The sequence below is a fragment of the Manacus vitellinus genome, unplaced genomic scaffold, assembly GCF_001715985.3.
Source record: "Manacus vitellinus isolate BGI_N305 unplaced genomic scaffold, ASM171598v3 scaffold_7_pilon, whole genome shotgun sequence".
Lineage (NCBI taxonomy): Eukaryota > Metazoa > Chordata > Aves > Passeriformes > Pipridae > Manacus > Manacus vitellinus.
Window position 1 is genome coordinate 3,957,945 of NW_021940813.1, and position 12,793 is coordinate 3,970,737.

A 12,793-nucleotide genomic window follows, 5' to 3' on the forward strand; every position below is an offset into this window, starting at 1 on the left:
ATCTAGACCAGCAGTCTTCTGCAGATGCTCTGCCCCAATTTAAGAAGTCATACACAGATCTGGCCAACAAAAACACCTCATTTATCTACTGTTCTGCAGAGTTTGTGGAGAAACTAGGAATATGAGGATTGTGTGTGTTAGTGAGAAATGCCATCTCTTGCAAGAAAGTGAACACATCACACGGATAATGGTGAGGTTACAGAATGTGTCCGAACTTGGGAGCTCAGAAAGGAGTGGGAAAATCTGCATGACTTACCAACTGCTCTGCTGAGAACATCAAGTAAGGAAAGCAAGATGGAGGGGAAAATGGATTTGGGCAGGAAAGGAAATTAAATTAGCAGATTTGGAATATATAAAATGAATTGGAACAAAAAATGGCAACTAAGTGCAGGATCTAGTAATTAGCCAATTCGATAAAAAAAACCCTGGTAAGGATTTTTTTCAGATCTAGCTTTCCACCAGAAAATATTAACAAAGCAGGCATTTAACGTAAAAACAGATTTAGATTTTGTATGTACTTAAGATTTAGACATCATTGTTCATAGCACAAAGCCATTTGCTTTTTTCCAAAAGCCTTCCAATTATCCAAACTGAAATTCAGGCTTTGAGGCTTGATTTTATATTTGAAAACAAGTAAGCAACTCACTAAATATTATCAATGTCAATAAATATGACAGAATCAAATTCAGTCACTGTGATGACATCAGTCCCTCAGGTCTTTCTGTGGATGATTAATCCCTGATCTGATAAAATTCTCATATGGTGTAACTGCTCCTGGCAAAATGGAGATGTACCTTTATCTTTATCCCTCCAAGTGTGATATTTGACAATAATATGCTTCTGGCTAAATGCCTATAATATAAGTTACCACAAATGCTAAAGAAAAAAAAAACAAACCTGAAACTCTGAATAAATGGTTCAACTCAGAGCTTTTACCTGTTGATACTGGGAACCAGGTGAATGGGGATACAGTGGGGCATCTTCAGGTGGAGAAGACTCATGTTCATCTGGGGCATCAGGATCATCTGGTTCCTAAAGTTTGAAAAAACCCATTTAATTTACTTTGGTAAAACATATTACAATTATTCTACCCAGAACAAATCCTATGTGGAAGTGATTGTTTCAGACATGCCTGGAGAAAAATTCCACTCCACAGTGTCACCTACAGCTTGTACTGTACTACATAAAAACTCCCCTGTAAATATACTACTGGAAATACAGACCCATTCATAATCTACTTTAAGTGTTCAATTCCAGTTCCACATTGCTAATTCTCCAAGTGACAGATGCCTACAGAAACACTAATAAAAGCTGAAAAATACACAGGAGTATGTAACTGAAGTCAATAAAAATATAAATCCGCATTTAGAAAACACTTATGAAATCTGTTGCCTCTTCAATGACCAGAGACTGTTGCTAAGCTTAATTGTTTACAGAAGCATTTTACTCAATTTTTTTACTGAAGTCAAATTAATTCTTTACCTCCTCTGGGCAGAGTTCACAAGCCTTTGCAAGAGTCATTCTAGCACTGTGTGACCTCTCTAGGAAGTAGCCATTTGATGTTTCATTGCTCTGTATTGGTGGAGACCAATTATTGTAGGTGTATTGGGGATTGCCAGTGTATGGTCTACGCTCGAGCTCATCTCCAAGCCATTCTACTGCCCAGGTCCATTTTCTCTTCAAATCTCCATTGCTCTGCAGATGGAAAAGAAACAATTCAAAATTATTTCCTTTAATCTTGAAAAGAGAAATAATTTTCCTTTCTTATACATCAGCTATTAGAGAACAGGCCACCAACCCATCTGCTGCTGTTTTGAAAGAGTCCCCAGATATCCTATACTGCACAAAGAAAACTTCAAATTTGAAATGAAGTCTGTGGATTTGCAGCTGCATCACAGAATCATGAGTGTGAATTTAAACAAATTGCTTTCAACCCCATATACTGACTTTCTAATACAGGAAGGTTCAAATGAGTTGTACTTCAAAGTTGCAATTTCATCAAAGTGATAAAAAACGAATAATGGTGGGGTTTGTATAATGGTGGGGTTTGTTTTTTTAATTGTTAAATTTTTTTAATTTTAAAACCCACAGCACTAGGAAAAAGCAGCAAGAAACAGAATGAAAGGTATCACCTGAAGGATCTGGTAAGCTACAGGACAGTTGCTGAAGAGAGCTACCATGCACTTTATACACTGGTAAGCTCTTTTCTGATAATGATTCTTCGAGCGCTGAATGGTGTCAAATAGTCCATCCCTGTCATCTGGGATTCCCTTAAGTGCATTGTGAATCCTACAAAAAATCAAACCAAAACAACAACAACACTTCAAGTGTTAAAGAGTTTCAGTGTTTGAATTAAGGCTCCACTTATATTGTAATTATAAAAGGGGCAGCTTGTGTTCTGACTTCTGGTGTTAGTCAAGAGGTTTTTTTAAAATCAGAAGACAAACTTGACATATCATATATGTAACATTTTTAGCATGTTTGGTAGTATTTAAACTAACAGAACAAGATATATATAAAAATGTAAGTATGATTAATTCTAATCATAGTAATCAACTGTAACTGGTTAATTTTTACTACTTATTTTAAAAGTATACTGCATTTGCAAAACAGTCCTGTTTAACCTTACAGTCCTTACAAAACTGGAACAGTTAAATCCTCAACAGAATGGTTACTTACACTTAGTTATGCTTCTCAAAGATGCACTCTTTTACATGCAGTTCCTCTGAAGAGGAACTGGTACATATTTGTCCCTGGGAAAAAGGGACTGGGGCATTCCCTGGAACTAAGCCCAGTTTCTCTGCCTTCTGCTCTCAAACAGGGGGTAGGGAAATTAACTGCCACCCTGAAACTGTGCAAAAACTGAGAACTGACATATTTTTGGCTCTGAAAAAGAAGTCTCAAAGAGCTACGTTCATGGTAGGAAAAGCAACTGCCCTCTTTCCTCACAGCCCTGGCACAGGCAGTGAATAGACTGCAGGCAGCCGTGAGCCCAGGCTCCATCCAAAAGCCATGACGAGCTCTACTTCAGCTATTTTAACTTAACGGCACTTGGAACATTATTATCCCAAACTAAGCACCTGAACTTGTCAAATCAAGAAAAATTTAAGAGAGTGGGTCTGACGCCAAGGAACAGCAGCAGTGACCTGGCAGTGCCAGAAGAGGAGGAGCACCGAGGGACACACACACTGCCTGAGGTCAGATGATGTTTGTTTTCCAGGAGTTACAAGACCCCATTTACCATGGACAGTTTTGCTGTTTGTTTGGTGGTGGCTTGTTTTTTGTTTGTTCTTTTTAAAGAGAAGACAAAGATCATTTAAACTCTCTGATTATCACAGCAAAACCAAGAACAGCACCAAACCAGTATTTCAGTCAGGGGATGACTGCAGGTGGCCATTTAATACTCCTCTGCTGAAGCCTAACACAATTCCATACAACAGTGCTACTCCTCAGACTGCAGTCTTGAACATGGAGTGATGTACTTTTCCAGGGAAGCCACACTATAACATTCAACACCCTTCACACCCTGTTACTTTAAATGTAGCATTATCCACAACAACCATTTACTGATTTCTCACCTGCAGTTAAACCCTAAAAATATACTATTTTACTTCATATCCACTTAAGTACGTCCATCCTCCAGCATTCTGTGGACTTAAGACACATCCTATGGAAATATTTGTTTATCAAGAAGAAAATATAAGCAAACTGCATGATATGTGCATTACATACACATATACATGCAAAACTGGAAAGCCTGTGTGTAAAGGGTATTTCTGTCACTTTCCTAAACTGTAATTCCTCTAAAGAAAAAGAAGAAATTCCTACAACTCAGTTGTCATGTTCTGGAGTGTGGTTAAGCCAAACCACCACCCTCCCTGACTCCCTTCTAAACTAAGGCCAGGCAACTGATAACATCCTAAAGGAGCAGTCTAATTCCACAGGTTAAGGACAGGAGTCCACTTCCATACCTTCACTGCACACAGCAAGTGTGCTCTTACTTCAAGTATTTTAAATGTCCTATGAGACACAGTTGGAAATTATTTAGTAAATCCAATACTACCTATAACCACTTATTATGAAACAGTGACACTCTGAAATACTGACAGGTAGCATGTTGATGACATTTATTTTGTGTTATCTCACCTATGTCTTTTATGTAAAACTTTTGAAAAATGGACTGTTATCACAAATAGCCAGTATTTACAATAATTACATTTTTTTAATCTCAATTTTGAAAAGCTTTATTCTGTAGACACATAAAAACTAGGTTTCAAATTGGATTAATATATAATATGTTGAAGTTAAAATTCTCTTGAAATGTGACCACACAGAGAAGACTTATGTAGGAATGCTCTGGTCCCACGTTCACACTTTATACATCCCCTGGCATCACTCTTGCAACTGATGTGCTCCTTAGCAAGACCAGGCTGGGATTGTTTCCAAGAATCAATCTAGGCACCAATAAGTTTAGCCTAAACTGCACATTCTTTTCTATATGAAAAATCTTGGCTTTATAGGACTGCGCAGCAAATGTCTCAATAGTAAGGAAGGTCAAGGTGAAAAATAGTACTTATCTCAAAATTTGTGAGAAAAACAAGAAAAAATGCTTCATTTGTGTGTTTTGATTTAGGATTTATTTAAAACAAACCTCTTAAAGGATTAGTAACAGAACCACTGGAAAAACAATCTGTACAAAACAATACTGAATTATAAAAAGACAGGTAAATACTGACCTGTGAGTTTGCCAAGAGTCCTCAATTAACAGGATTTGCAGAAGCAGATCCAAATAAGGTCGAAGCTCATATGTATATGAATATGCAACCTTAAAAAGGGAAAATGCAGAGAATATAAGAAAGCATTTCTTGAAGCACTGCAGTGTACATGGTGCAGTACAAGAATAAAATTAATACGAAGATTAATTCAAGATACAAGACTTTTTCTAAAAAGTGCTGATTGTGGCGGGAATTTGGGGGGTTGTGGTTTTGTTCAATATTTGTTTTGTCTGTAAATATATTAAGTTATGTAAAGGACAAAATGTTTCCTCATGACTTCCTTATACAATTGATCTGGTGCCCCAAGCATGAGATGCTGAAGAAACTACCTTTAAAAATACCTTCAGAAAAGCAAAATTGCAAAATGGCATTTTGCACTGGTATTGCTACTTTTAGGCAATGTATTCAAAGGTTATCTTCAAAGGTTATCCTAAAATGTAAAATATATGGCTAGCAAAATATCAGTAAAGTGATTTTTATTATGATTCTTTCAAGTGCCAAAAAAAAAGAAGACATATTGAAATGTGATGTTTACATGAAAAAAAAAGGGGTGAATAGAAAGATGTCCTAATAGAAGTCAAAAATTTTATTGGGAGTGGAAAAGTGTGACTGACCTCACAGAGATTAGAAAGGAAATATAACACAGACCTTGCTGTGTTATATTTCTTTGCTGAGGTTGAAGCCAAGTATGTTCTGCAAAATTGTAAAAGAGAACCTTAAGAACATACTTGAAATGAATACAAGGGAGATCTTAAAAAATTAGTCTAGCTCTCCAAGTAATTTAAGAAGTTCTTTTATGTATAATGACAGAAAGTCTTTAGGTGATACTCTTGGAATACATAAAGACCACCACGTTCTACTTTCCATCCTTAACACAGCATTCCTGACTCATTAAAGGTTGATTGCTTTCCTAAACTAACAAAAGGACTTCTCTTAGTACTTCAACATGATGTACAGACCTAAGAGTGTAAATACTGTCAGAGGATGCCATCTTAAGGAACATTTATTTATCAAGCACCCGTTCAGTATTCAATACAACACTCACATCTAAGTACAGAATCTTATATCATACACATTTATATTCCCATCTTTCTCCTGGCTTTTTATTTTTACCTGCCAAAGTAGTTCACTGAGGACTGTGGAAGAGAACTGAGGGTTCTCCCAACAGCAGAAACGAAGCAACTTGATGGTCTCTTCAGAGTTGCTGCAATCTTCAATAATTTTCTTCACATAACTAGTTCTCACAAACAGAATGTCTGCTACGTTCTGCTGAAGTGCCATTATAGGCTGAGATAAATTAGGATCACCATAAGGGTTGGCAAGTGGGGGATTACCTAGAACAAACAGTTATTACAGATTAAAAGGTACTGAAGTACTCTCAAGTGTAGTCACTCCAAAATATAAATTGGTGTAACTCATCAAAAACAATAGATGGAGAAAAAGCACAAATCCTCCCTTCACAGATGATTTTCTTTGAAAAAAATATCATATGAAATAACTAATTTTCATGATTGTGAAGCTTGACACTTGCTGCCTGAGAGAGCTACTTCTTCCTCTTTGATAAGATTATGCAGTGACAATCAAAGCAGAACAGCTGGAGACATGTTCATATGCCAGAAGAAAAATCATTAGTTTTCCTCAGTGAAATCCTCTTATCTCCTGAATTTATCTGCTTCAGTGCTTGTGTAACACAGCCCAAACCTGTCATACTTTAAGGACACAACATCTATTTACTCCATAAGACAATGCAAAACTGTTCAGAGGAATATCTATGTCAGAACAGTCCCATCTGAATCTCTGGAGTGTACTGAAGTAATACACTTTCGAAAGAATACAAATTAATGCATCTTATTTAGTAAGCTTTGTTTTGTGTAAGGAAAGACTGTTGATTTGCTCCTGATGTTTCTGAATTTCGCAGTGTTTTGAATTATTGTTTGAAGATGCCCACAGTCCAAGGGAGAACTTCTCTACCTTAATATGCTGAAGCAAAAAATAACTTTATTCTGCAAACGGTAATCATAATTAGTAGCCAGAATGATGTTCAGACAAAGTAAATTTTTTCACTACAATGTCATGAATACAGTGAATATACAATTATTTTTCATAGGTAGAATATCTTTTCAGTGTAAGCTTCATATAGTGCTCTGGAAACAAACCCGATCAAAACTGCCAAATGATTCTGAAGCTTATTATAGCACAGTAAAATTTTCAGTTCATTAATCTCACTACAGCACATTCTAGCCTATTGACTTTATAGCCTGACACATCAAGCTGTAATGAGTTTGCCATTAAATAGCTTCTCTACAGATTCCTAACTAGGTTTTCTAAAATATGCTTAACAGAACATGTACATATACAGGCTATAAAGTCCACATGGCCCAATATTCTGTCACCATTTCTCAAAAATAACTGCACTCTATTCAGCCACTGGAGATATTAATGATTTACACTGTGGTTAATCAATTTCTAGCTGATTCTTTATCTTTCATAAATTAAAGTGCTGACTTCCATTTGTCGTCTTGAGTGTGAACAAGCACCAAATCATATTCAAGAGCTACCCACAACATTGCAACATCTCTTCATGATAAGCATTATTAGCTATCTCAGAGCCTGCTATGGTGGTTTTCCTGTACAGATTACTTTTATAATCTATTTTTCATTGCCTACTTGCAATAAAAGTATCTTTATGCAACTCTTTACAATGTGCTTAAACTATTCTAAAACCATTATTATTTTGTAATCAACAACCTCCTGCTTTATGAATCAGTTATTTTCCTGTATCTTTAAGGAATAAACCATGCAGCATAAAATACAGAACAGATTTCTGTCCTGGGCTTTTTAGTACAGCAAATCAGTTTTGCTTATGAGAAACAAATTTCTGCCTTTAAATGAAAGGAGTTGCTAAAACACAAAAGGAAAACGTTTTTCCAGCTAATCCACTTTACAAATAATAGCTAACTATGCACAAAAAGACATTTACTGATCCAGTCAGTTAATCTAAGGAAAACTTAAAATCCACTGTACCATTGATAGAAGACTGCATCCTCGATGACACGTTGCAGCAACGGATCAGTTGTGACACGACTGTGTACAGCTTCCCCAGTTCAGCATACTGGTATTTAATTGGAGGGCCTGGACCTTCATCCAGAGCCACAAGCATGAAGGTTGCAGGAACATTTAGTTTCAGAAGTTGTGTCTTCTCTGCTACACCTTTACGGGGCAGGGAGAAAGAAAAATACCTTGTTTCTGGCACTGACAATACTTGATTTTTAGAATTTTTTTAAAAGAAAAAGAACCAGTGTTTACACGACTCGCAACTTTTCACTTCATGGGTTTTATTAAACCATCACTTATGCTTTCTGAGGAAAAAATAATTAAATCAATAAAGACGCACACGAAAATTATGTTCAGCTGAAAAATCACACTGAAGCAGAGTTGTAAATTACTATAATTTCTTCACAGTGCTCATTAGCACTTAAGTAACTCACTAGTAGCATCTGTGTTAAGAGCAAAACCTCAGAGAACTCTTTTGGACAATGAATTCATGCTTTTATTTTGAGGGCCAGGATAGGATAAACATCCCCCCCATTGTATGTTATGTTATTTTCCCATCATGTCCTCGACAGATCAATTAGAAATGTTCGAAGTTTGTAACTTGCCATACGCTGCAATAAGTGTAAATAAGCAAAACCAATGAGAAAACCTCCAAAATTAACCAAAATCCAAGCCCACCAGAAAAATCCAAACATAAACCTAGTTTAACTGCATGAATACCTTGCACATACTACACAAGTACTTACCAGGAAATTCCCTATGTCCCTTCTGATCCTATATTGTGTTTCTTATTTTGGTTAAAAGTCACAATTTTCCATACCTTTCCAAGCTTTTTCTTATTCTAAAATATACCTAGACCTTCCCTTCTATCTTTCTGATAAGGAGGAATCCAAGAGCTTTTATTTATGGTATTTTTTTGATTATGCTAGATAGTTTTGTAGTTACATCTTTTGTAGAACTGAGTTCTCACTTTGATGTAATATATTATTTGACTTCTCAAAATGTCAGACAATTTAATCTTTTACAGAGAACTTGGGATGCTGCAGGAAAGATGTTATTGTGGCTTTTAATGAATGAGGTCTACATCAATACAGAAGCCTTCAGGTAACAGTAGTAAGACAAGCACAACTGCTTAGCACTGTATTTCCAGGTTTATCTTTGCAAGTAGATTGTGAAAATTATCAGATCCACACATAAAATTGTATTTTCCCTGGGTTCTGAATGCTCTCCTGCTTGGAGACCTCAACTGTACTGACTGACTATGAAAAACTAGTAAAGAAGAAAAGAGAAGGCAGAGCAGAAGAATTGCATCTTTCTTCTCTGTATTGACTTTAAGTCCACTCTGGGGGTCATGGTGGAACATGCCTGACAGAGAATCCTTTGGTAGACAAAGTATATGAAAGCAACAGATGTTACAGGTGTAATTAGATTAACACAATTGTCCAGATTAATTTTACAGATAGGAAATTAAATTCCTTTTAAAAGTGTCTACCTACTTGGAAGAGCTTACAGAACTCTTGTGTCTGCGTGTGACAATCCCATGTGGGAACTCTGACATAGCTACCTTTGGATTGATACACTTAATTAACACTTTAGCCACAAAGTAATCCAACATTTATAACTTCCTGCAGGAGCTGATAAACAGCAATGGTCAAGGACTTTTTAAAATGTTACCTAACCCCACCCTCTCTCAGAAGGACACAGTCTTATTGCTCCCACCTTCCCATGTTTATCTTCCAAGGATGGCAGGAAGACTAAAGCCCCAAGCTCCAAACTGGAGGAAGACAGACGCTCTAGGGAGCATTTATATGACATATAATGATAACAATCTACTTGAGGATGGAAAACTGGATTCTCCTGCTGTTACACCTCTGTAAATGACCATTAATCAAAAACCAGTTTATTACAGTGCCATGAGTAGAAGTGTGTGCAGTGTCCTTACCTAGATTGGCATACATCACAAACAGGTTGAAATACTGCTGCAAGTGGCGCCCGTGTTCAGATACTTCCCTTCTTAGCAGATTTAGTACCGCTCTCAGTAAATGATCACTTAAACTTAAGTTATCATAAGCCTATTGAAAGAAAAAGTTTTAATGTCAGTGGTTGAACATATCTTTATTTAGTTTATACTTTCTACTACGACAGAAAACAGAACTGGTTTAAAGGTATGGGATCCAGACAAGCTCCAAAATACCAGCAGCTGGTTAATCTTCTGTACCTCACACAAGACAAACAGACACACAGGGAACAAGACTCCCATCACTCAGTACCATGTTAAGTCCAGGAAATTATGCAAGTAGAGAAGCTTTTAGCTGAGTTTTTTCTCCAACAGCAGATAGGCTGAAATAAGAAACACACGTGCAGTTCCACTGTCAACTTCACACACTCAGACAACCAAATCACCCCTACAGGTGTATCTCTAATACTTCATGAAACAAAACACTGCTAAAGCCTATGTAACTTTAACTTAAAACAAATTCTTTAGCTGGATATAGCAGTGATAACATTCTGAGAAGGTAAGTGGAAGTGTACAAATCAGAAGTATCTTGCTGTAGACAGTAAAAACATGATTGAGAAAAGGCTCAAAAAGGTTCATCTTCTAAATTTTAATAGAGTCCAAATAAAAACATTGTTATGACAAGTATTACATTAAGTTATAGGTTTTTTTTTTTGTTTGTCAGTTCTAGGTGTATAAAACTAGGCAACTCATTGCCTACTCCTCCTCAAAGTTACAATTTTAACTGTTGCAGGATACAGGATGAAAACTTAGGGAACTCCTGCAGGTTTTCAGTTATATTATTTTTGTTTGCTTTTTTGTGGGGCTTATTTACTTGTTTAAAATTCTAAATGCAAAGCAAGGGTTCACTTCTCTACACATTACTTTAGTAAAAAAGCCACTATTTCACACTTGCAACTCGAAGTTCTCACTGCTGAGTCTTCACAGAGATTTACAAATGAGGGGAAACTGAACCCCTCTGACAGCATCTCTCTCACAAACTCGTGGAGTTACATCCTGCTGTAGTGCAAAATGGCCTGCAGAGATTTCCAGTCAACACTGATGCATCTACTCCAGAATTTATTTAGCATTAAATGCTTATAAATGAAGAAGTAAGAATAAGTTGAAAAACCTTTTTGTTTGAAGATTAAATACCTGACTGGAAGGTCCAGGAGAGGCAAAAGGTGATGGACATGGTCCGTCTTGCAATGAAAAATGTGCAATAAATACTATAAGTTTTGCAAATGCACCCCTCACTTCTGCACTAGGGCATTCCAGAAGGTACTCAGAGAAGCGGTTTGAAACATTAAAAAGGACATTGTGTGCAAACCAAAAGCGTACATTCTTGCTGTGACGAAGGAGGATGCACAATGCATCATACCTGAAACAGAAAATGGCACAACTGAGATTATGACCACATGTAGATATTAATGAATTTGGCAGATGTGTTCTTTTGCAGAATTTCAAGAAATCACATGTTAAAGGTGATTCCCAAACATTAATGCTTCCAATTACATAAACTGTACTTTCTAGAGTGATGTTCTGTTATGTGCAATCACAAATTAAAGGTACACTCAATTAAAACCTAACATTTAACTGAAGCATTTTACTTCTGTTATCTATAAGAACTAACTAAAGAACCCCCAAACTCCTTACTGCTCAAAGGAGGTCCTATTTTGGCAGCCACTCTTCCCTCTGTACTAGAACTGGGGTAGAGGGTGAGCAGCAGAGAAAACAAGGTGGATTTTATGAGCTGGGTATGAGACAGGTAACTAAATATGCAACCTAACAGGAATTCACACTCTCATTTACAGATCTAAAAAACACACAAGCCAAAAAAACCAATACCCAAAGAGTAAAGTATCTGTTTCAGACAGGGCCTTGCATGAATCTGTCCTCCTTCCTGCAGTAGTATTTGAACTCTTCCTGATGTCTTAAAATAACTGGAGTAACTCAGCTACTCTGGAATCTGCTATTGGAGATATGTATTTGCCCTGTATTACAAAACTACTTACTAGCAGCTGGTAAACTACTGCTCACCATGAATACCAGATTTTCTCTTCAGTTTGACCAGTAGTAACCCACACTTCTCCCTCTAGCACAAAATAACTGAACTTAAAGACTAATATGTTGTGGTGCAGTGAGTATAATTTGTCTTGTTTGTTGTACTATGGCTTTGAATTACAGGCCCTGTAGCAATGTACACAAAGCTCTCTGCTAACAGGGTCTCAGAGACTATACACATTACACAAACAATACAAATATAAGCTGCAACAATAGATTCAAACCAGCTTTGTTCAAAACTACTCAAACAATGAATAAACCATTCTGAATTTGTCAGAAAACATAACCTGTTAGTTTTGTGCTACCGACAGCTTCTAGTCCTTTATTTGTTTTACAAGACATACAAAAGGTAGATTTAAGCTGTGTCTGAAAATGAATTTTGAAGATGGTCACCTCAGGAAGTTTATTTTAAGGTTCAGTTTCTTCCCAGTATTTTCTGTTTAAATTTTCCCCCCTTTTCACGTGCACCTTCACCACACATTTTGTGAAGAGGAGAAAAGAAGACAGACCACATACACTTTTTACTATCATAAGTATCTAAAAGAGATCTTTTAACAGATATCAAACTTCCAAAATTGTAAGTGTTGTTAAAAGACAAGATACCAATCACTAGCAGGGCCACGGACTATTTTCTTTGTATGAAATCCTGTGGTGAAGAGAAATCTAGCAGCAAGCTGAATACTAATCATAGTTATTTCTTCTGCTTCAGGCAACAGATGATCTTGTCCTAAAGAAAAATCAAAATACTCACATGTAGACAAAATAAAAGCAACTTATAATAATGTAACTGATTTTGTCTAACATGGTGTTCCAATTTTAACAAGAAACTTGATCAAAACAGCCTCTATCTTCTATAAGGCATCATTTGAAAATGTAAGCTTTAAGACAGGTACCTGGATGTTAA

The 12,793-nt window shown here is 36.4% G+C and overlaps 1 protein-coding gene across 5 annotated transcripts in view; it reads right to left on the reverse strand.

Moving 5' to 3' along the window:
* The window catches only part of USP9X (ubiquitin specific peptidase 9 X-linked), an 81,766-nt gene that overhangs the window by 7,931 nt on the left and 61,042 nt on the right, over positions 1-12,793 (reverse strand). For all 5 annotated transcript variants that reach the window (XM_018084003.3, XM_018084002.3, XM_018084001.3 and 2 more), the window contains 9 exons: positions 12,493-12,616; positions 10,981-11,206; positions 9,772-9,901; positions 7,800-7,985; positions 5,889-6,109; positions 4,737-4,825; positions 2,133-2,289; positions 1,483-1,695; positions 937-1,032 (listed from right to left, as the gene is read on the reverse strand). In XM_018084003.3, coding sequence (XP_017939492.1) covers positions 937-1,032; positions 1,483-1,695; positions 2,133-2,289; positions 4,737-4,825; positions 5,889-6,109; positions 7,800-7,985; positions 9,772-9,901; positions 10,981-11,206; positions 12,493-12,616 — 1,442 coding nt within the window. The remainder of the gene's footprint in view (positions 1-936; positions 1,033-1,482; positions 1,696-2,132; positions 2,290-4,736; positions 4,826-5,888; positions 6,110-7,799; positions 7,986-9,771; positions 9,902-10,980; positions 11,207-12,492; positions 12,617-12,793) is intronic.